Source organism: Haliotis asinina, chromosome 7, assembly GCF_037392515.1.
Source record: "Haliotis asinina isolate JCU_RB_2024 chromosome 7, JCU_Hal_asi_v2, whole genome shotgun sequence".
NCBI lineage: Eukaryota > Metazoa > Mollusca > Gastropoda > Lepetellida > Haliotidae > Haliotis > Haliotis asinina.
The window spans coordinates 59356935-59380085 of record NC_090286.1 but is presented as its reverse complement, the minus strand read 5'-3'; the positions used below and the strand labels follow the sequence as shown (position 1 = coordinate 59380085).

At 39.6% G+C, this 23151-nt stretch overlaps 1 protein-coding gene across 2 annotated transcripts in view; it reads right to left on the bottom strand.

The window, feature by feature from the left end:
- Nucleotides 1–98: 98 nt before the first annotated feature.
- Nucleotides 99–23151, bottom strand: part of LOC137290513 (protein KRI1 homolog) — a 26233-nt gene continuing 3180 nt past the window's right edge. The window contains exons 2-18 of one of the 2 annotated variants that reach the window (XM_067821497.1): nucleotides 22023–22096; nucleotides 21781–21880; nucleotides 20805–20907; nucleotides 18586–18666; nucleotides 17077–17155; nucleotides 15536–15619; nucleotides 14300–14403; nucleotides 8081–8204; nucleotides 7644–7739; nucleotides 7147–7317; nucleotides 6594–6681; nucleotides 6010–6080; nucleotides 5160–5271; nucleotides 2260–2390; nucleotides 1680–1744; nucleotides 1210–1302; nucleotides 99–752 (exon numbers count right to left, since the gene is read on the bottom strand). In XM_067821497.1, coding sequence (XP_067677598.1) covers nucleotides 146–752; nucleotides 1210–1302; nucleotides 1680–1744; nucleotides 2260–2390; nucleotides 5160–5271; nucleotides 6010–6080; nucleotides 6594–6681; nucleotides 7147–7317; nucleotides 7644–7739; nucleotides 8081–8204; nucleotides 14300–14403; nucleotides 15536–15619; nucleotides 17077–17155; nucleotides 18586–18666; nucleotides 20805–20907; nucleotides 21781–21880; nucleotides 22023–22096 — 2183 coding nt within the window. In that variant the 3' untranslated portion in view covers nucleotides 99–145. The remainder of the gene's footprint in view (nucleotides 753–1209; nucleotides 1303–1679; nucleotides 1745–2259; nucleotides 2391–5159; nucleotides 5272–6009; nucleotides 6081–6593; nucleotides 6682–7146; nucleotides 7318–7643; nucleotides 7740–8080; nucleotides 8205–14299; nucleotides 14404–15535; nucleotides 15620–17076; nucleotides 17156–18585; nucleotides 18667–20804; nucleotides 20908–21780; nucleotides 21881–22022; nucleotides 22097–23151) is intronic. The other variant, XM_067821498.1, reaches the window with a different exon arrangement.

Sequence of the window (23151 nt, the reverse complement as noted above, 5' to 3'; positions counted from 1 at the left end):
AATGACAGTGGGCCTGACATGATTGCCAAAATGCAGATATACCCTGAGTTCAAAGTAAAGTAACAGGATTATCACCATGACAGACAAAAGAAACCTTATGATTGTACATTTTTTTTATATTTCATATGTACAAATTCTGAACATCTTATTTCTGTTTTTCCTTCTTAAAATTGTCTGTTTTCATGAATCTGATCTTTTTGGGATCAATACCATATGCCTTCAACCTGTCATCTGACATTCCAAAGTTCTTTTTCTTTTCTTTCTTGTTTTTCTGTTTCTTCTGTGACTGTTCACAATGTTCCTTACCGTCTTCAGTGGATGTGCCCTTTGTATCAAGCACACCACTGTCCAACTTGGCTTTCTTGCTTTTATTTGAACTATGTGTTTCTGCACTGTTGTGGTCACCTTGGGAGGAGGCCACTTCCTCAGTTCTCTTCCTCTTTTTCTTTTTCTTTTTCCTATCGGAAGGACCATCTGCATGATCCTCCCCTTTTCCTGTGTTAATGCTACTGATAAAGTCTGCTTCACCGTTAGCAGCAACCTTTCTGTCGGCTCCTTTCTTCTTCCCATGAGCAGGAACATCCTCCTCCTTTACTGTGTCACTCAGAGAGTCTACTTCATTTCTGACATACACCTGGCCACTGCCACTTTTCTTCTTCTTTTTCTTCTTCTTCTTTGACTGATTTGTGGTCTGGGCACTTCCTGTTGTGGAGCTGGTGCTGGGTTTGGGACTGGCGGGTTCCTTTTTCACACTGAAAAACAGTCAGTACTCCATCAAAACATGTTCAATGGTAGCCTTATTTCATCATGATGCCATCATAAATGTACCTGAGGCACGTTCAGAATTGTGGCGCCTGCATATGCAAAGAAGCACTCGATCCTGAACACATGTGTCCGGCTGTGCACCCACATGTCTGCGAACCATTCTCACAGCTGTCTCGCCAAGGTAACCAAGATGGCGACCATACATACAAAAAACACACACAAAAAGAAGGAATGCAAGATTTATGGATGCCTACTTCTTCATTCACTAACAATTAGCATATGCTTGCTCCTTCATCAGGTGCCATTCATCACCACCATGCAACAGTATTAAAAACTGAGTGTCACTGTCAGCTGTGTTAACCACTGTGTAGTTTTTCATCCATGCTACATTTCATCATAAATGTGTAAAAAAACGTCTTGAACGAGTGCTGAATCTTATGTTACCTTTCTTGCAGTGAGGTCAAGATGTTGGTCTTCTTCTTGGTGGCAGCCCGATGTCTATATACAGACAGGTCTCGTTTCTCCTCCTCTTCACTCCTGGAACAATAAATCATAATGTTGCACAGTCTGAAAGTTCCACCTGTACACCTTCCCTACCTATGCATGTTTACTTATTTCCCACATGTTCATGTCTTCTGTATCATCTGAACCTGTACAGTCATCATCACCTGTATGTTGCTTCCTACCTGCATGTTTTTACACATGTACATGTGTAAAACACTACATATCTCGCCTGCCTGAACATGTCATTCCTGCCTGTATGTCTCCCACCTCTACATTTTTATAACTGTACATGTAGGTCTTCTGTAGGTCTCCCCACCTCTGTATTGCTCAAATGTTCATGTCTCCCTGCCTCTGTGTACCTGTACATGTTTGCCACCTATTTTGACCACAGATCATACATATTTACACACCTGTATTGACTCATCTTCTTAACTGACACCCATGAGTTCAACTCTTTGTCTCGACATGTTAGAATCTGTAGACAAAACAGAATGCAGAATTCAATCACAGAGCTTGTCAATCTTTCCAGTAATGTTCTGATAGCTTCCAATTCCACAAATCAGAAACACAAAAACCCTGCACATTGAGATGGGGTATCTGTCCTTTGAGACCCTTGTTTATTACAAGGGGGAAGGGGCTGTGTGTTTTAATGCTCCATACATTTGAAAATAACAACATGGTCCAATGATTTCTAATTGTTTTTAATGACCTCCCTGAGTATTTATAATGACCTCCCCAAGTTGTATAGATGAAGTAAAACCAAGTTTCAGGGACAGTCAACTTCTTTATTGCAATGGGTGCGCTGTTTTGATGTAGGTTGCACAAACAATAAAGAAGCTGACTACCAATAGAACTTGGTTTTCCTCCTCTTACACCTGTATTTCTGATTTGGCCTCCCCTTTGAGAATAATCTCATGAACACACACTGACCTAACTACTGACTTTATCCTACATTAACAAAGATATGACACTCAGACAATATGTATCTACCTCATCGACGCTGAGGCCAAAGTCATTAGCCATCACTTTCCGATACTTGAATCTACATGGCATGTCTCCAATCATATCTTCATAGTCAAGTTTGTAGTATTCGTCAATATACTGCTCAAATGACTTGTCATCTGCAATTGAAAATACACATGACAGACTCTTAAACATAAATCCTTTATATGAAACATTCATCCTCTAACTTAAACATTTTAAACATTCAACCTTTATGTTAGACATTCACCCTTTATTTTAAACATTCCACCTTTGTATTAGACATTCAACTTTTATTTTAAACATTCATTCTTCATTTTAAACATTTAACGTTTATTTTAAACATTCATCCTTTATTTTAGACATTCAACCTTTATTTTAAACATTCACCTATTATTTTAGGCATTCACCCTTTATCTTAAAGGTCACATGCAACGTAAAACACAACTTTGCAGATTCTGGAACTTTTCGGTATGCACTTACCGAAACAAATCATAAAAAATGCCAATTCAACCTATAAAGTTGAAGAAAACGCGATGAAAAAAAAGCCCGCGAAATCCGAGTTCAAACGTTTCACTAAATTCCCCCCAGCGCTGGGGGGAAAACTGGTTTCAACACCTGTGCTGCGCTGCGTCCATAACGCATGCGCAGTGAATAGGTTCGCGGAGCTTGAAACAGTATGCATGCCCAGCATCTGAGGTCGTGAGCAGTAGTCTGATCTTGGTTGTATACACAAACAAGTAAATAATCTACTCGTTACGTAAAACATCTTGTTGATTGTGGTAAGCAGTCTCTGTCACAGAGAAAGCTCAGTGTCTGGTTTATTCACACCTATATGTCTGTCTGCCTGTCTACTAAAGACAACATGCAGTACACAGCTTCAATCATTGACCACGTGCATTTTGAACTTAACACCTATCAGACTATACGACATAAAGAAAATAAGTTGATTTGTGACTCGTGCACCCGAGTCCCGTGTCTGCCACATTATGTAATTAGGCACGTGTGATACACATGACATGTTTTTATGTCTGTGGGTTGCAAACAAGCTACATTCATTTTTTTTCGGATGACTGGATCTGACGGAAACTGGTGCAAACTCTTGTCAGTTTCAAGTCCTGCTTTGTACTTGGACGAATGACAGATTCCAGCCACGCAGTAGTTTACCATCTCTACTGACATGATTTTTTATTGGATTGAGCGCAAATTCAGAGAACATGTATTTTCCAAACCCAACATCTCTATATACATTCTTCATGGATAACGACTTCTTTTAGTGTATATGATTTTGTTTGACAACATTATATGAATCCATACTGAAACGACGCATCAAGTACACAAAAAGAAGTTGTTATCCATAAAGAATCTTACTTTCTTGTGACTGGCTATACTTCTAAAATGCCCACCAAACGGATCATCTTTCTGTACACACAATGAACCCTCAGCATATCAGCGAATGAAACAGCCAATCGGAAGCCGTCGTTACATTTGAGTGCATATCCACCCACTATGACTGGGGTCGGTCTCCCGAGGGCTTCGTTTCGGGGGAAGTAAGCCCAAGTACAAAATAGTGCACTTTTGAATCGCGATTGTACGCTTATAATTTTGTTTATTTGTCTTTTTACAAGCAGCAATGTATATTATATGTCATGAATAAGTGATACAAGTGTTTAAATTATGTTTGATTTTTTGGTTGCATGTGACCTTTAAACATTCAAACTTTATCTTAGACATTCAACCTTTATTTTAAACATTCATCAAGTGGAGTTGGTAATCACTGGAAATGAAAACAGTAAGGCCGTGTCATATACTAATGAAAACAGTAAGGCCGTGTCATATATTATTGAACAGAGTAAGGCCGCGTCGTATATTAATGAAAACAGTAAGGCCGTGTCATATATTAATGAAAACAGTAAGGCCGTGTCATATGTTAATGAAAACAGTAAGGCCGTGTCATATGTTAATGAAAACAGTAAGGCCGTGTCGTATATTTATGAAAACAGTACGTCCATGTCGTATATTAATGAAAACAGTAAGGCCGTGTCATATATTAATGAAAACAGTACGTCCGTGTCATATATTAATGAAAACAGTAAGGCCATGTCGTATATTAACGAAAACAGTAAGGCCATGTCATATATTAATGAAAACAGTAAGGCCGTGTCGTATATTAATGAAAACAGTAAGGCCATGTCATATATTAATGAAAACAGTAAGGCCATGTCATATATTAATGAAAACAGTAAGGCCATGTCGTATATTAATGAAAACAGTAAGGCCGTGTCATATATTAATGAAAACAGTAAGGCCGTGTCATATATTAATGAAAACAGTACGTCCGTGTTATATATTAATGAAAACAGTAAGGCCATGTCGTATATTAATGAAAACAGTAAGGCCATGTCATATATTAATGAAAACAGTAAGGCCGTGTCGTATATTAATGAAAACAGTAAGGCCATGTCGTATATTAATGAAAACAGTAAGGCCATGTCATATATTTATGAAAACAGTAAGGCCGTGTCATATGTTAATGAAAACAGTAAGGCCATGTCGTATATTAATGAAAACAGTAAGGCCATGTCGTATATTAATGAAAACAGTAAGGCCATGTCGTATATTAATGAAAACAGTAAGGCCGTGTCATATGTTAATGAAAACAGTAAGGCCATGTCGTATATTAATGAAAACAGTAAGGCCATGTCGTATATTAATGAAAACAGTAAGGCCATGTCGTATATTAATGAAAACAGTAAGGCCATGTCGTATATTAATGAAAACAGTAAGGCCATGTCATATATTAATGACAGACGGAAACCTTCAACAGTATTAACATTTTGTCCTGTAGAAATGTTATGTCTTATTTCCACAGACTGGGCAGGAATGTAAAGCATGGTTTCAGTGTCTACCTGGGTTGAAGACAGGTTTCTCCTTAGAAAGAGCTTGTGCTAATTTGCTTTTCTTCTTTTTCTTCTTCCTTTCTGACCTTGTGTCTTGACTTGGATCATAATCGGCATCCATCTGTCAACAGGTGACAACAAGACATAGGACAATAGACAAAGAACATCAGATATGACAGGCAAAAGAGTATCATCAGACAGACAAACATAAACTGTAGACTACAGACAATAAAAGCAGCACAAGCCTCTAGCAGTTGTGAAGCCCCTAATAACATGAAACACTCAGGATTAGTCTACTGATTCTTCAGAGAGCTGTGTCACTTGCCTACTGGAAACAATGGTGTCAATTTCATGTAACTGTGATAGACAGGATATGGACTATAAAAGCAGTATGTACACATGTACAATTTCGATCAAACCCATGAGCGTGTGATAAACCTAGCAACGTAACCTGCACCAACTGTGTTTGAATCCATGACCTGGTTTCTGGCATGTTCCATCTTGCAGGATCCATCTCTGCATGTGCTGTGCCTTCTATTACTGCATGCTTGCCATAAAAGGCGACTCATGTCGTAAGAGGTGACTAACGGGATCGGGTGGTCAGGCTTGCTGACTTGGTTGACACATGTCATCGGTTCCCAATTGCGCAGATCGATGCTCATGTTGTTGATGACTGGATTATCTGATTCAGATTCGATTATTTACAGATCGTCGCCATATAGCTGGAATATTGCTGAGTGCGGTGTAAAACTCAATTCACTCACTCACTCTATTACTGGGCTCCGAATGGTGCCTTCATGAACAGCATGAAACCCTCTCCCAACCATGCCAAGTGTATCCAGGGTACAAACAAGCCTACCACAAAGCCTGGGTCATCAGCGTACAGCTCGTCCTTGTTCTCCTCCTCCCCGGTCCAGTAGTCCCAGTTGTCTGTCAACACAAAACAAGATCTGCCAACATCACTTCATGTGCATGTAGGAATGTTGTATGATAAACACTGAAGTTACCGAAACGTTTCATTTACAGTTTTCCCTCACAGTCTCAAATTGTGTCAGAAATTTAGGCATATTTCTTTTACTCATATTTAACTTTTGAGAAACACATCAGTTTCCCAGCGACAAATGCCATTCCTACTTCAGAAAAAAAGGCACCATTCATCATCACCACACCAACAAAAGTGCCGATGTTACTCATTTGACCACAACTACTGCAGTAGGCTCATTTCAGGTGTCACAAAAGGTTAACCTCCAAAACATCAGTTCCTACATCTCCTCCATGTCTGAAAGCATGATTCAATGAACCCCACCCTAAAGCAACATTGGCATGGAATCAACTAGACCATAAGCTCTTAAACCCTATGTGAATGATGTAGTTTTATAACAGGAGATCCTGGTGACCTTCTCTGACCTTGAACCCCCCTATGGATAACAGTATTTACGTCACCTGTCTGGAGATCCTCGTCCTCCATGGAGCATGGTGGTTTCATCTCCTCACCCTCTCCATCCCCGTAGTACTCATCGGCGAAGTATTGCTGCAACAAATGCACAACCTAATGACTCAGTCAACAAAAAGTACAATTTGCTTTCAACTTGCACATCAGCTTGTATTTTCTTTCCTCTGTCAATTATTTTTTTGAAAATATTTATGCAGTAAATATGTACACGGGGACAATATTTGAATCATGGTATTTCTCTGCTAGTCGAAACAGAGCATTCATTCCTAATACAGTGAAGTACATCTGATCTCACAGATTCATGAAGATACAGAGTAAATTTGATCTTCAGCAGCCCATGCTTGTCAGAAAAGGCGACTGATGGGATCGGGTGGTCTGGCTCACTGACTTGGTGAACCCATTTCATTGGTTCACAGTTGCATAGACTTATGCTGAAACTATTGATCACTGGATTGTCCAGATTTGATATTTACAGAACGCAGTCATATAGCTAGAATATTGCCGAGTGTGGCACAAAACTAAACTCACTCTAATCCCACATACCTGCATCATACGATCATGTTCCTCGGGGTCAAAGTCACCCTCCAGGTCGGCAGAACTGAAGCCAATGTCCTTGTTCCCAGTGATCTCACGTAGATGTTCAATCTTTTGCTCAATCTCCTGACGCTTCATCTTCTTCAGTTGTTTTAGCTCATCAAGTCGCTGATTCTTCTCCTGTAAGGGGGATAATTCTTGCAATAAGACCATTAATAAAACATTTGCTGACAGTTTTTAGTCATTCAAGCAGCAGAAATGTGTATAATGTAGATATTCAATTGCTTTATGAAACTTAAGTTAATTCATAAGCATGCAGGAACCAGTCCCAAACATCAAGATAATCTTAAAAATGTACTTTTGTCCGAATCACCATTTGAATACTGAATCATACATGACCACTGATGGAATAACCATATTTCAGTAAAGATCCATGATTATTTATTTGAGGACATGAAGATGTCAGTCTTTGAGGTACCTTTGATTAAAGAAAGTTGATATCTCACCTCCTTCTTCCTGTTTTTCTTAGCCACTCTCTGATCAGCTCTCTTGTTGTCCTTTCTCCTCACCGAATCATCGATATTCCTTGGAAAACTCTTAATCTGTGACAGTTGATAAAGGTTTTGTCATAATATGACAAACATCGTGATGAAAAACATGATATATACCCGACCTCTGCTCACAAGCTGTGAAGAAAAAACACCTTTGTGATGATAGCTCTGCAGTTCTCAGCCCTAGCTTCAACCAAACAAGCCATCTAAAACAGCACTTAAGGTAAGGCATTTCCGTAGAGGTAGAAGTCAATAGATTTTCTTGCTGTTATATAACAGAAATAATAAGCCAGCTTTTAATGTAAAAATTACCAGATAACACGTTCTACAAACTGAGACAATTGTTTGGCCCAGACTGTTAAAACCATGACACACATCCACTAAATACTCACATCATCAGCGCCCGGTTCTTCAAAACGAAAATTGTACTTCCTCTCAAACTTCTCCTGCATTTCAATATATTCCTCGTCAGAGATGTCATCACTGTCATCCACAATCTCGTCGTAGGTAGGAATCCTAAGGGTAGCAGACAAACAGGACATCATTTGATACCAACACCAACATTTGTGAACTGGTCCATGGTAATATTCTGGTACGTTGTACTGATCGGTTCATGGGCATGAAGGCTAAAATCGTGATGCTTCTCGGTTCAGTGAGCATAGCCTTTGCAGTACTTTCAACGCAATGTTATGGATGAATGAACGTGGCATGCCTCACTCAGAGGCTCTGAGAAATTACAAAGAAAACAGGATCAACGAGGGCACTCTTTAATTTTGGCACATATAACAATATATCTAAAGTTATTACCACATTTTCTCCTCTATTCTTCATTATACATTAGATTGAATTTGACATTAAATTGTCATTATCTATGGTAAATACCATTTCTGTCTGTCTGTCTTCGAGTTTAAGACAATTTGAGAAGTTCAGACAGTGCAACCTTGATGATCTAGTGGTGGTCTCTGAAATGCCCAACAAACTTTACGGTTTATGGCGAATTTGGTAAAGTCCCATTAGATATACGAATCCATGTCAGCATGTTCGTCCTTTTGGCATAAACTTACATCTGCTTAGATGATCAAACTACCTTGCGTTTTATACCAATGTATTAGCCATGACTACGCACAACATCCTGCGGCGTACCTTTGGTTACACTCCACAATGTAATTTTCTGAATAAAATTGATATTTTATACTTATCCCAACTCATGCTTAATTGCTTACTCTCTTCTTCCTGGCGAACACGTGAAATCCCTTGAAGTTCCTTTCTAAAAGAAGCGGATGTAAAATGACACCATGTATTACCTCCCTTTCCCTCCACATGGTCAGCTGACCACTATGATACTTCACTCTCACCCTTAATCGCCCGACACGAGAACACGTGTCTATGAGGGCTATCGCCATGAGTCAGGATAAGTATAAAATATCAAATTTTATTCAGAAAATTACATATTTTTCCTTATCCTGACTCATACTTAATTGCTTACAGAATCTGACGGAAACGGTGGTGGGTCAGACCACGCTGGATTCTGCTGTCTGTTGTAAATTACATCCAATAATTCCCCCCCCCATAATGGGAACTTGTAATGGCGATAATTCAGTTTTTTGGGGGTGAATCACATCCAGTTGAAAGAGCTTCGTTGACTGGTATGTGATGGCACTAACAGCTTATGTCTTGTTAGTTTCTGATGCAACTAATTATCACTAATTATCACGATATAACAATCAAAGCTAGTTGCGACCTTTCTTCATATTAATTATCTTCATAATGAATACAAGGTCATAATCACTGATGCTAGTCTGTCCAAGACATGCGCATAGACTTTCCACCAATATAGTCTGCAGAGTATCTGGTTTCCACAAGTCACGTGATAAATCGGGTGAGTTAAGTCAGCGTCGTCAGGGAACTGTTAGTTGCTGAGCAGCGACAAGAGGCCCAAACTGATGAATGCCAGAGATGTCCTTCGTGGCTATGTCTTATAGGTAGTTGTTGGCAAACACCGCGTTTGACTTCCAAAAGCAGCCTCCATTATAGTTGATAACGAGCAATTCCCATGTAGCGCTAGTGTAGAGGCCAAGACTCTGACTTCATGTGTGTTGGAGGCTCGTGGAGGTTCCAGTAAAATCCCATCGTAGACCCAGATGACTTCGATCAAAGCTCATGTGGTTGAAGTCTCGAGCATGAATTTCTGACATTCATGCAGCTGTAGCCAAGGCAAGTAAAAACAGCGTCTTCTGAGTTAGCAGTTCAAATGAGGTTCAGTCAAGCGGCTCGTACGCATCACTTGTGAGATTTTGGAATACGATGTTTAGATCCCATGCTGGAGCTCTAAATCTACGATGCTGATCTTCCAACTTGAACGAGTGTACCAAGGCAAGTGACTCTGGTATTTTAGTCCGCTAGGTCCCCGTTTCCATGGTGACAACTGAGCTGAGAGCTGTCAAGTATGAAGATAATGTAGAACCTTTCAGACCTCTGGAATGTCGTAGGTGACATAAATATTCTGCCATCTGCGCACATGTTGCCTTCATCACCGTGAAGCCTTTCTTCTTGGAGTATGTCTGAAACCGCTTCCACTTGTCATCATAAAGGGTGTGAGTGTAATTCCGTAAGGCTAAGGTAACTGCTCTTGTCAAGTATCCTCTGTGTTTTAAACAGATTTTGATACATTCCACACGTAAAGTCGGAACGCAGATGGGTTGCTGTGTGCCTGTTTCGTGTGGGGACGGAGGAGAAGATTTTCCCAATCTGGTAGTTGTAGTGTTGGTTGTCGTAAGTCCTCTATGAGTGTTGGAAACCAAAGACTTGTTATCCAGTAAGGTGCTACCAAAGTCAGTTGTAGCCTCTTCGTGTGTTTATTTTCTCTATGACTTTTGGTAGCAGCACTGGAAGGGAAAACGCGAATGCATTTTAGTCCTTCCCATGGGATGCTGAGAGCGTCTGTTGCCCAGGCTAATGGATCTGGTACCGGTGATACCTTTCTATCTAAAGTTTGTACTCTGTTTGTGGAATCTTGTTGCAAATAAGTGATCCAAACATCTGTCTGATTAATTAATACCCCTCTCAGCATCCACTCTGTTGGTGATGGACGAAGAGGACGAGACTCCTGGTATGTGACATGCTTGTACTTGGAGATTCAGACTGTCGACCATGTCGAAAAGTTGAAACAACATGTGTAGTAGAGATGGCTATCTCATTGAGCCTTGCTTGTTTTCAGTAGAAAGCCACTGTTAAATTGTCTGTGTGGATCATCAGTAGCTTGTCTCTCAGTGTTGTCATCCAGTGATGGATAGCATGGATCACCACTTTCTTCTCCAACTGGTTGATGGGAAGAGTTAGATCTTCTGTCTTCCAGAATCCTGCTGCTACTCCTTGTTTAGATGGGCACCAGATGGTTTCAAGTTGTCCAGCATCGTAAACTGGTCAAGACATGAAACCGTGACTCAGGAATCGCTGTCATAGACATAATTGTAGGCGTCTTCTTCTGGTCATATCCTGAGGAGACGTGAGCAGACCGAGTAGACACTGACACTGTCGTAATGGTAGCGGAGAGAGCAGAACTGGTTCTAACATCAACTTGACCGATTCTCTGGGACAGCGGTGTATTTCTATGCAGTGATGAATCAAATCCTGAGGAATTTAGATTCACATTCCATCCGAACTGAGCTAGTAGCCTGATAATGAAGTCCTGTAGACTGTAGACTGAGTTGACTTCTCTTATGAAGAACATGTATGCCTTGAAGATACGTCATTCTTCGTTTCCAGATCATCAATACTATTCATTACGAGTGTGTTGACATTTGCAGGAAGTCCATTCATAGCTGGTTGCCTGTCCAGGAGCTGTCATTCACTGCTGCAAGCCTTGTGACAGGCCACATTGAGTCTGCTGTTAGAAGACCTCTATGCTGCCTGACGAATCAAATGATGCTGTAAACTGTTAATCTAGAGTGTAGTCGACATCTTTCCAGCGTTGAAAGTCACCGACAACTTCCTGATACTGGAACAATAACACCACATTCTGCGCAGGGCGCTGTCTCTCAAAGACAAATCAGATTGTAGATGTGACATCACCGGCTTTCTTTGCAGAGCGTTGTCTCTCGGGACCAATCAGATTGTAGATGTAACGTTGAGTGTAACTAGTTGAGTGCTCACATGGTGCAGCAGTTGATGTACTTGAAGATTGTAGTCTTCGTCCTTCTTCAACATGACTTCCAAACTCATGTTGCATAAAAAGATCTGCGTCAAACGACTGCTTTGACTGCAGTCACGGCTGACTTATAGAGGTGTCTGCTGTGATGACTGAGGCTGCTGACGAAGACCTTATCAGGCTCATGTTGGATGCAGGCGTCTGCATTGAACAGCTGCATTGAGTGCAAAGTCCGAAGGGTGACTGCATATGACTTCTATGAATAGGGGAGACTGAATGAGACCTTCTCCGCTGACGAGTCCATCCAGAAGTGCACTCACATGAGCGTGTGACGTCACTCCCCCAAGTATAACTACTTGTGTGAGTGCACTCACTTGGCATGGGTATATCCTTCTCTGTGCTGTGACCTGACCGGGACCTGGATCTTCTAAAGCGTGCACCTCCTCTTCATCCTCAGAAGTGAGTGCATGTCTAGATGAATGGTTTCACTGAATCGCAGTCGACACCGTCGACAAGTGCAATCGTCTTTCCTCTTCTAATCGTCGCTCCATAAGTTCATCATCTACGTTGTGAATTGTTGCATGAAGGCGCCTGCATCAAATGCATGCGGCGTGTGCATTGACGACTGTGTTGAAGAGTTGTCTACTATGCCCGAGGTTGCAGTCGACATGCGACTGATGTCTTCCCTCCGTATCATCAATGGAGACTTGTAAAAAAAATTGACGTTCTTCAACAATGAGGGATGATTCTGCGATGATCTTACAGATGAAGACTTTGACTTTGATGATTTAATTTTCTTGGCCCTGGTTTCTTCTGAGTCCTGGACACAATCTCAGAGATACGGCTGGCATCTCACTGGATAAAATCGGTTACCCGATTCAATTTCACTAGATTAGACATAATGTGAGCCGACGTAGCTTATCTCTAGCATGTCTGTGAACAGACCGTAGATATAATAAGAATTCTGCTTCAGACAATTTAATGCAAAATTTTAAATGAGTATGAGCAGAACATAAAGGTTTACATGCCGGCCAAAGTACATGCGGGTCAACCGCCGACAGCCATAACTTGCACTGAAAACACTAAGTCTCAGTTGATGAAAGACGTGTTAGAAAAAGGCACAAGAATCACAAATTATACAATAATAATAAACATATACAAGTCAAAAAACACATGTAACACAAATTTAGTTAGAAACACCAAAGGAATGAAAAACTTATCGCCATATACGGGACCCCAGGTGCCTCCAGTTGCCATCGACGGGCGATAGGAAGGAAGTGAGGTCATGGTGGTTAGCTGACCATGTGGTAGGCAAGGGAGGTAATACATGGCTGAGTGTGATTTTACGTACACTTCTTTTAGAAGGGAACTTCAAGGGATTTTAGATGTTCCACTATCTTTGCCAGGAAGAAGAGAGTAAGCAATTAAGCATGAGTCAGGTTAAGGAAAAATAAACATTTATTAGACAAAATTGGTTTATCTGAAATATATATAAATTCCTCGGCATGTTCTGTTTAGTTGGCTACTAATTTAGTTTGTGACTAATTTAGTTGGCGAGGAATTCAATTATCTTGTTAAACGTATATGACTCAATTCCAACAGAAAATCACTCATCCCCTAAAAATACCACAATTGGGCCAATTTATCAACGCCTAACAAGGTCATGTCGCCTGTCAATATTAAGCATAGCAAATGTTTTTCACTATTCACCTCTCACTTGTATAAATTGTGATACATCATCATGGCGCATGTTTATGTTTATGAACATTTGTTAATATTATATATTCTTTGCTCTTGTACCACCGATGGTGATTTATGAAAATAAAGACGTTAAAGTTGAAGTCTAACGTTAAAAAAAGCAAAGATCATAACAATGTTTTGAAAAGAATTCTCTCTGCTACCGATATGGATTATGCTTCCTGGCACCTTATCTTTAGCTTTGGCAGTACTACTAATTAGCTCTCCCGGGAAAACAGAATAATACATTACAGCCTTCCCGGTACAACATCTACTGATCTACATCACCATTCCTCAGCTTATACATGCTCTACAATCTACATCTATGTCCCTCAGCTTATACATGCTCTACAATCTACATCTATGTCCATGAGCTTATACATGCTCTACAATCTACATCTATGTCCATGAGCTTATACATGCTCTACAATCTACATCTATGTCCATGAGCTTATACATGCTCTACAATCTACATCTATGTCCATGAGCTTATACATGCTCTACAATCTACATCTATGTCCATGAGCTTATACATGCTCTACCAATCAACATTTATGCTCCCCAGCTCCAATATGCTCTACCAATCTACATCTATGTCCATGAGCTTATATATACCCTATCAATCTAGGTCTATGTCCTCCAGCTTCACTATGCTCTACCAATCTACATCTAATTTCCCCAGTTTCATGATGCTCTACCAATCTACATCCATGTTCCTGAGTTTTACCTCTCTGCATCCTTGTCAACGTATCTCTTGTTCAGGATGAAGTCCTTCAAGAACTTCTCCCCCTCATCCAGTTTGGGATCATTCCAGTACTTCCTCAGAGGTTCCTGAACAACAAAGCAGCTTGTGAATTATGTTGTCAAGAAACAGAAGGTAAGAACATCGTTCAATTCTTCACCAGTGCTACCCTGCACTGAGCACCAACAATTGTTGCAGTGAACAAAACTACATTAGAATACAGTGGAAATCCTCAAAACCTGCATCCCTAAAATCCAGCATGTTTTCAATATCAGCACTAGAATTTGGTCCCAACAGAAGACATTTAATTTATGATCATTTGCATGCCCTCTAATCCGGATTCAGCATACTCTGTCCTTTGGCACAATACTGTCTGCACAGTAGTTAAACAAAACCAGCATCTGCTATCTTGGCTCGCCTGTTGATTGGCTGAATGTGTATTATCAATATAGTGGATTACAGTTAAGTACAGTGGTTAAGCATAAGTAGGTGAGGTAAATTGGTGAGCGGCACATGGCAAATTAAATTAACTGGCATCTCCCGATTTGTGAGTCATTCAAAGTGTCATTGTGAAGATGGCTTTGAAGATTAGTGGAATGTGTACTAACAACACAGCATGGCTAAGGTTTATGCTCTTGAAATGAAATCAAAGAAACAGCAGGCTAATTATTTTTTCAAGTCATAAATTATACACAAGTATTATTTAATGTTGTGTTGTATTATTTAATGTTATCTTTATTAATGAATAAAGAATATGACAAAAATATACACGTTATTCAGTTGTATTTATGACACATGGAATATCATTCTCAGGTTGGAAAGGGAAAAGGTAGCTAAACCGGTACACACGTATACCAGCATATTTCACCAGTCTCAATGCATGCTGGTTTAGAGGGCATCCACTGTATAGTCAAGTCTCTTTAATCCAATATCATCCATTGCACTGCAAGCTGTCAGATTAACAAGGATGTCAGATTCAGTAACTCAGACTAAGTTACGTCATTTCATTTGTCACCAACAAAAGTGTCAGATTAAGCAAATTGTTAGATAAATGGTGGTTGGATTAACAAGACTTGACGGTACCTGACATTGGTGAGAAACCTGTTTCCATTAAATCTAAAAGCACATATGTTCATCCTTATCAAATGAAGTGATCAGGCAAGTACTTCACCTGAAACATATGCAGTAGTTGATACAAGTAGCATTCATGTAAAATCTCACCAGGTCCTCCTTCACGGCTTGGTGTGACTTCAACGTCTTCTTCTGACCTTTGAGCCATGCAAGGTATTCCCTCTCTTCATCTTCCTGAAATATGAGTGAGCAAGTGATTGTAGTTCCAAACTCATGCCGGGTACAGTAATACATTATCAACAAACTTATGCTGGGTACAGTTATACATTATCAACAAACTTATGCTGGGTACAGTAATACATTATCAACAAACGTATGCTGGGTACAGTAATACATTATCAACAAACGTATGCTGGGTACAGTAATACATTATCAACAAACTTATGCTGGGTACAGTAATACATTATCAACAAACTTATGCTGGGTACAGTAATACATTATCAACAAATGTATGCTGGGTACAGTAATACATTATCAACAAACGTATGCTGGGTACAGTAATACATTATCAACAAACGTATGCTGGGTACAGTAATACATTATCAACAAACGTATGCTGGGTACAGTAATACATTATCAACAAACTTATGCTGGGTACAGTAATACATTATCAACAAACTTATGCTGGGTACAGTAATACATTATCAACAAACGTATGCTGGGTACAGTAATACATTATCAACAAACGTATGCTGGGTACAGTAATACATTATCAACAAACGTATGCTGGGTACAGTAATACATTATCAACAAACTTATGCTGGGTACAGTAATACAATACTAATCAAGACTGTAACCATCTGATTCCACTTTCAGTCAGCACGTAACACAAAAGAAGTAACAATTAATTACATAACATTTACCTGACGAACTGGAAAGGAAAAGCCCAACACAGCTGGTGTATACAATTAAGGGGAAGTGACATCCATAATATTTTTGTCTTATAATCAATTAGAAAATAAAAAGAAATCTCTATCAAATGGAGTGTCATTTGGATGACCTAATGATGTCAACAAAATTCTTCAACTATTTATCTATACCACAAAATATCAACATGAGTCTTAAATATTCAAAAGTGTATGGTGCTGACAGCATACCTGTCAACTCTCATGCATTTGAGCCTCATGTCACACACTCACACGCAGGTACCAAAATCTCACACATTGAGAAATTTGACCCCCCAAAATTGTTTAATGTTTAATATAATTAAACCGAAGTAAATATGTGATAAATGTCATCCGAATTGTCTGGAAATTAATATATAACTGGGTATGTGTTTCTGGGTGTTAGTATTAGCGCAATGCTCAGTGCACAGGGAAGTAGAGGCTATAAACCAGTTTTAAGCGAGGAGTAGCATGCCAAGATGAGCAACGAAAATGCCTAAAAAACATTTTCGGAGGGTGCTTCATCCCCAGTGTCCCTCTATCATGGCTTCGCCCTGGACCTGGCACCTGGCTTTCCAAAAAGATCAAGCACTGGGAGCTCTGAGGGTTGACAGCTATGTGACAGACTAATAACTTACGATCTCAGTCGGCATATCCTAGGTTTACATCAAGATTTGTGTTGCATATGACTACAGTGCCACCCTTTGCTTGGTAGCAGCAGTGATCCTTTCGGACGGGTATATTCACCTCCTCATCTTGTGTCCTGACCCTGTGAGTCAGCAGATCCTCATCACTGTCACTTGACTCACCCACAGCCTCAGCAATGCTGGAACACACATTCAACATAAGGGCAAGTGCTGGGACACTCATTCAACATTAGGGGCAATGTTGTAACACACAATCAACACTTGGGGCAATGATTGAACACTAATTCAACATTAGGGGCAATGTTGGGACACTCATTCAACATTAGGGGCAATGTTGTAACACACAATCAACACTAGGGGCAATGCTTGAACACTAATTCAACATTAGGGGCAATGTTGGGAAACTCATTCAACAGTAGGGGCAATGCTGGGACACTCATTCAACATTAGGGGCAATGCTGGGACACTCATTCAACATTGGGGCCAATGCTGGAACAAACATTCAACAGTAGGGACAATGCTTACACACTAATGCAACATTAGGAGCAATGTTGGAACACTCATTCAACATTAGGGGCAATGCTTGAACACTCATTCAACATCAGGGGCAATGCTTGAACACACACTCAACATTATGGGCAATGCTTGATCACACATTCAACATGAGGGGCGGGGTGGGTTACTGGAACACACACTCAATATTGTGGGCAATGCTGGAGCACACACCTAACATCCGGCAATGCTTGAAAACACACTTAACACTGAGGGCAATGTTGAGACACAAACTTAACATGAGGGGGAGGAGGGGGGTGGGTTGGGTTACTGGAACACACACTCAACATTGTGGGCAATGCTGAAATACAAACTTAACACTGGGGACTATGCTGAAACCCATACTATACATTGGGGGCAATGCTTGAAGTTGAACACACTATCAACATTAGGACAATGCCAGAACACATACTAGTTTTCAATATGCTCTTGTATCACATGGATGTGAAAACACCTATACTATAGGTAGTTTGTACTACAGGCCACTTGTACTTTACATCCCATGTACTACAGGTCACTTGTACTGAATGCCACCTGTACTACACACCACCTGTACTTTATACCATTTGCAAAACAGTTCACCTGCATTGTAGGCCACTTTTACTTTACACCACCTGTACTACAGTTCACCTGTACTGTAGGCCACCTATGCTACAGTCCACCTGTTCAAAAGGTCACCTGTAGTGTATGCCACCTGTACTACAGACCAGCCGTACTTTACAGCACCTACACTAAAAGCTATCTGTACTATAGGCCACCTATGGTGTAAGATATCTGTAGTGCATGCCACTTGTACTGCATGCCAGCTGTACTACAGGTCACCTGTTCTGTATGCAACCTGTACTATAGGCTAACTGTACTATAGACTAATTGTGCTATAGGCAACCTGTTCTAAAGTACCATGACAAAGTCAAACATGTCTCTCAAACAGTTCAATATGTAACAAAAGACACAGCGGTGATAAGAATGACCACCACACCATTGTCAAATGTGAAGAAGTAGTTAGCTAACTTAAAGCATCATAGAGAACATACGTAGAGCCAGATGCATAACTAACCTTTTTCGAAGCTGTTCCTGCTGCTTGTAGTAGCCAGGTGTCTGGTCTGGGTCCCTGACTCCTGAGTCGCTGTCGTCACTGCTGTCACCAGCAGAGACAGATAAATAAATAACAACTCTACCAAGATTAGCATGATGTTACTTATGGTACACACAACATATTGTCTTCACACTAAATGTCAACCCGTGTTGAGAAATTTCACATAGCTCCAGATAAGCTACGTAGTTGCGTAAAATATAATATAGAAAACTTGCAATAAGCAAGAAAAATATATACCAACGCATGAAAAAGCACTAAATATTTATGTTTACGCTCTGTCAAAATTACAATATGTATTTACCCAATACATCAAAATCATGCTGCGTATCACATCAAATCAATCCAGTTGAACATTAAACTTTTCCGCCTCTAAGTAATCATGATTAAACAATTCTTGAATAATTCTACAGGCAGTTGAAATGTGCAACAGAGATAGAATACCAATCGTGGTTTGTTAACTCTTCACTGATTGATCCATCTATAACTGGGTCAATAACGACAAATGAAATAGCAGCTTTCTGCAAACAAACTGAAAATGTTGGGCAAGTGTCCATATTCTCAAAGTAAAATATCTAATTTCTAACGTCTTACAAACAGGAAACAACAACTTCATTAGAAGACTTCCTGTTGAATTAAGAGGCAAGTGCCGTGTTTCAAAATCAGAACCAACTGTTGTTGATATTTTAAATAAACTATCTATTTGCAGTGTGGAAATGAAACAACAAACAAACAACAAAACTGACAAGAGTGAAGATATGACTGTTGAATGATTAAATTGCCATCTTGGTATCTTGCATTACACAAAAACAGATGCAGGCTAAGGCACATATTTCTTACAGCACACATGGGTAATGAGTGAGTGAGTGAGTGAGTGAGATTTTTAGTCACAGTGGCAGAATGTCAATCATATTGTGACTTTAAATGATTATGAATTCATGATAAATGCACAAATTCTAAAAACCTGTTGATGAAGGATAGTAGAAGCAACTAGCATATCACAGTAATAAAACTATCTCTAAAATAGGATTTCAAATTAGAACAATACAATACAAAAACTGATGAGGATCACCAACAACTGAAGGTAGATCACCATTCCTGGGACCATGGGTACTAACAGTACTTTGGCTAGCTACATGGACCCTAGCTGGATTAATACCATTCCTTCAGCCATTTGTGACTGTACTGATATTTTACCATATCAGTAACAAATATCCCACGATTGAAAAGATGTGACACTGACTTTGAACGTTTTAGGAATACACATGAGTAAAGGTGTATAAACTATAATTTGGCATTGTTGGATGCATTTTATCTCACTTTATTACTGAACTGAAAAATGATGCATCTGTTATACTTATTTCAAATGAATACACTGATTTTAAAAAGATGGCGGGTATCCAAAAGCATAGATACCCACTTGAAACTGGAAATACCCACTTAGTTTCAATAGTATGTGTATCATACCCACATGGTCAAAAACTTATCTGGAACTCTGTTTCATACACAATCTCTGTGTGCTAACCTGATGACGAGGAATCAGTGTTAATACTAATACCATAGCACCTTCTCAACTAAGAGACATACCTTCACTAACAAGTAACTCCACTCCCTCCAACCCAATTTGTCAGTTTTATCTCTTTTAGGATTTGAATTGATGCGCAAAATCATTCTTGCAAAGGGAATAAGTATATGATGCACAGAAAAAGGTAAATTCAGATATCACAGAGAATGTCAATGACAACAGGATAGTTGAGATATAAGCTAAAAAACATCACTTGACACAAAGATTTACAATTCAAGTTCACTTCAAGGCATCATTAGTTGTAAACTAAATATAATGTAAAAATGGTCAGAATTCATTATTGCATGAATGTATACACTCCCTTCTCTGCGGCAACAATGTGATTGTGAACGATGTACAAGAAAATACTCAGCATGCATTACGGAGGCAAAGAGGAATCCTGAAGTAAGTTGGTGTTTGTGACACCTGGCGATACCCTTTTTTGGACTGGTCTGTGTGATTTTAAAACTTTCTAAATAATTAACCATCTTTGCTGGGGTATCATAACAGTGTCAATTTAGATTTCAGCAAAGTGCCAGTATGTCAAATACACTAAATACAATGAATCTATTTAGTTTTTAAATGATTATTTTGAATATGCCACTTGTGAATTACCAACCCTTGTTTCTCCAGGATCAGCTTTCTTTCATAGTCCTTCAGATACAGTGGTTTGTCCTTTCTTTTCTTTTCCTTTCCACTGCTGCTGTTGCCTTCTTCATCACCTTCACACAAAAACCAACTTCAGATATTTTATAATGTATGAAATATCAGTGTCTGTTTTCTTCTAGTGTCACAATCATCTTGTTTTAACCTGTCAGTTTGTTTATTACATGTAATATCATGCTTTAACAACTTGAACTGCTGTGAGTCTCAGGTCAACTACATTCAAGCTCTTCACTTCAGTCTGACTAGCCATGACAAATACATGGTCACCAATCATGAATGATTTTGTATGCAGGCAACTACACAGTGATGGTTATATATGGTTTCACAGCAAGAGCCATCACTTGTTTGATCCATCAGCACACACACACGGAACTCACCATAAGCATGTTTTGTTTCAAGCCTGGTTGAAGTAAAACTCACCAGATCATGATGTCATTCTAAATGTCATAGCACATGGTAGATGCCTCTTGTTACAATGGTAATAAATTACAGTGATGAACTGGAATAGCCCATACCGCTACTGCCTTTTTCATCTTCATCTTTTCATGTCTGACTACAGCAAACACTATATTACCCAACAGATGTTGGAACAAATACATCCCACTCTGCAAATATCATTTATGCAACATGCTGACTTGTTCAACCCGGAATGCAAGGATTTGTTGAGTAATAGGAATTAGGTGAGTGAGTGTAATAAGAAATAGGTATATATGGAGAGTGTTGGGAATTTGGGAATAGCCTATAAACTACAAGGAATAATAGTTTACCTATCTCTTCTGAAGACATATGATTAATCAAATAAAAAATCATCCACCAAAACCCAAATGTTTTTTTAATCAAAATGTTTTATTAACAGCATAACACAAACAGTTTAACAAGTACTCAAACTAAGAAACTAAATGTGTCAAAAATAATGTGCTTCCAATTACTTGAATAAAACTTGACATCTTTCTGGTAGATCTTTGGATCCTTGTTTTTCAATGCAGAAAGGGCCTTCAGCCAACCCTTCTCCAGATTTGCAGTGAGTGCCTGAAGGACAAGAATCAGTAGCTGAGGAAGTGTAAATAGTAGCATCATCCATAATAAAATGCATCCTGTAATATACGTTGCTGTCATGTGGTGAACATGACTGAGGCTGAGGAGACTTCTAAGTTCTGTCATTTTTGATTACCTCCCCATCCTCATCTTCACTCTCAGAGTCAGAGTCAGAATCTGATCCTTCCACATCTCCATATTTGTCCTTCACTGAAAAATAAAGACAACATGTCAGATGGGACAATATTCACTGGTACTGAAGTTGATGGGTTACATCGGGTGCCAGTCAAATCGCCCCAGTGATAAAACGCCCCAGCAAATTTGGTCAAAATGCCCCAATTTGTACACTAATCTGGACTAAGTTCCTATCATTCAGATAAAGTATGAAGGAGGCAAGTATTAAAGGATGAGTGATCTTATAGATTCTACATATGTATTATGATTTGCAACAAATCTGCATTATAAATTATATATATACATGTGTTTCATTTGATGATAGGTTTTCTGACGCTATAAAAAGGCGGGGTGGTTCACAGTAAATACTCGAATGTTGATAAGTTGTCCGAAGGTTAACAGGGGTGTATTTTCATTCACATATGTGTCAGTCGATTCCAGTCATGTGGTGCACTGCCATGGCTGCAGTGCTGAAGGTTGTTCTTAAAGGGCCACTTCCGTGTATGTGTGATTATAGCTCGTTCGACCTATCAGCCTACAGCTCGTTTGAACAACTGTAGCTCGATCTAACTATAATTGCTTGATTTGCGGTTCTCCCCAACCTGGTTAATGGCCAAATGTTTTACAATGGTTCATGTGATAATATAGCCGAGAGCCGTGATGCGGTCCTCTACAGGCAAGACATGACCTAGCCGAGAGCCGTGATGCGGTCCTATACAGGCAAGACACGACCTAGCCGAGAGCCGCGATGCGGTCCTATACAGGCAAGACATGACCCTGCATCGCGGCCGAGAACACCACCTTTATAAATCCTATTCAGATTCTAGCGGCCAATTACCCCTCATATTTTCTTAAGATTTTTTAAATATACTTCCCATAGGTTTTTGACTGAAAAGTCGATACCGATCTACTCCCAGATAATTTCCCTACACATACACGTAACTGTCATGTTTTATGATCATACATTTATATATTAATGGGCATGTTACCCGTAAACTTAGTGTGTCAACGATAGCGAGCTGACATGCTGACATGCTATGCGCATGTGCCAAATTTCTATAGTCTGTATCGGAAGACGTTCTTCATTAGTG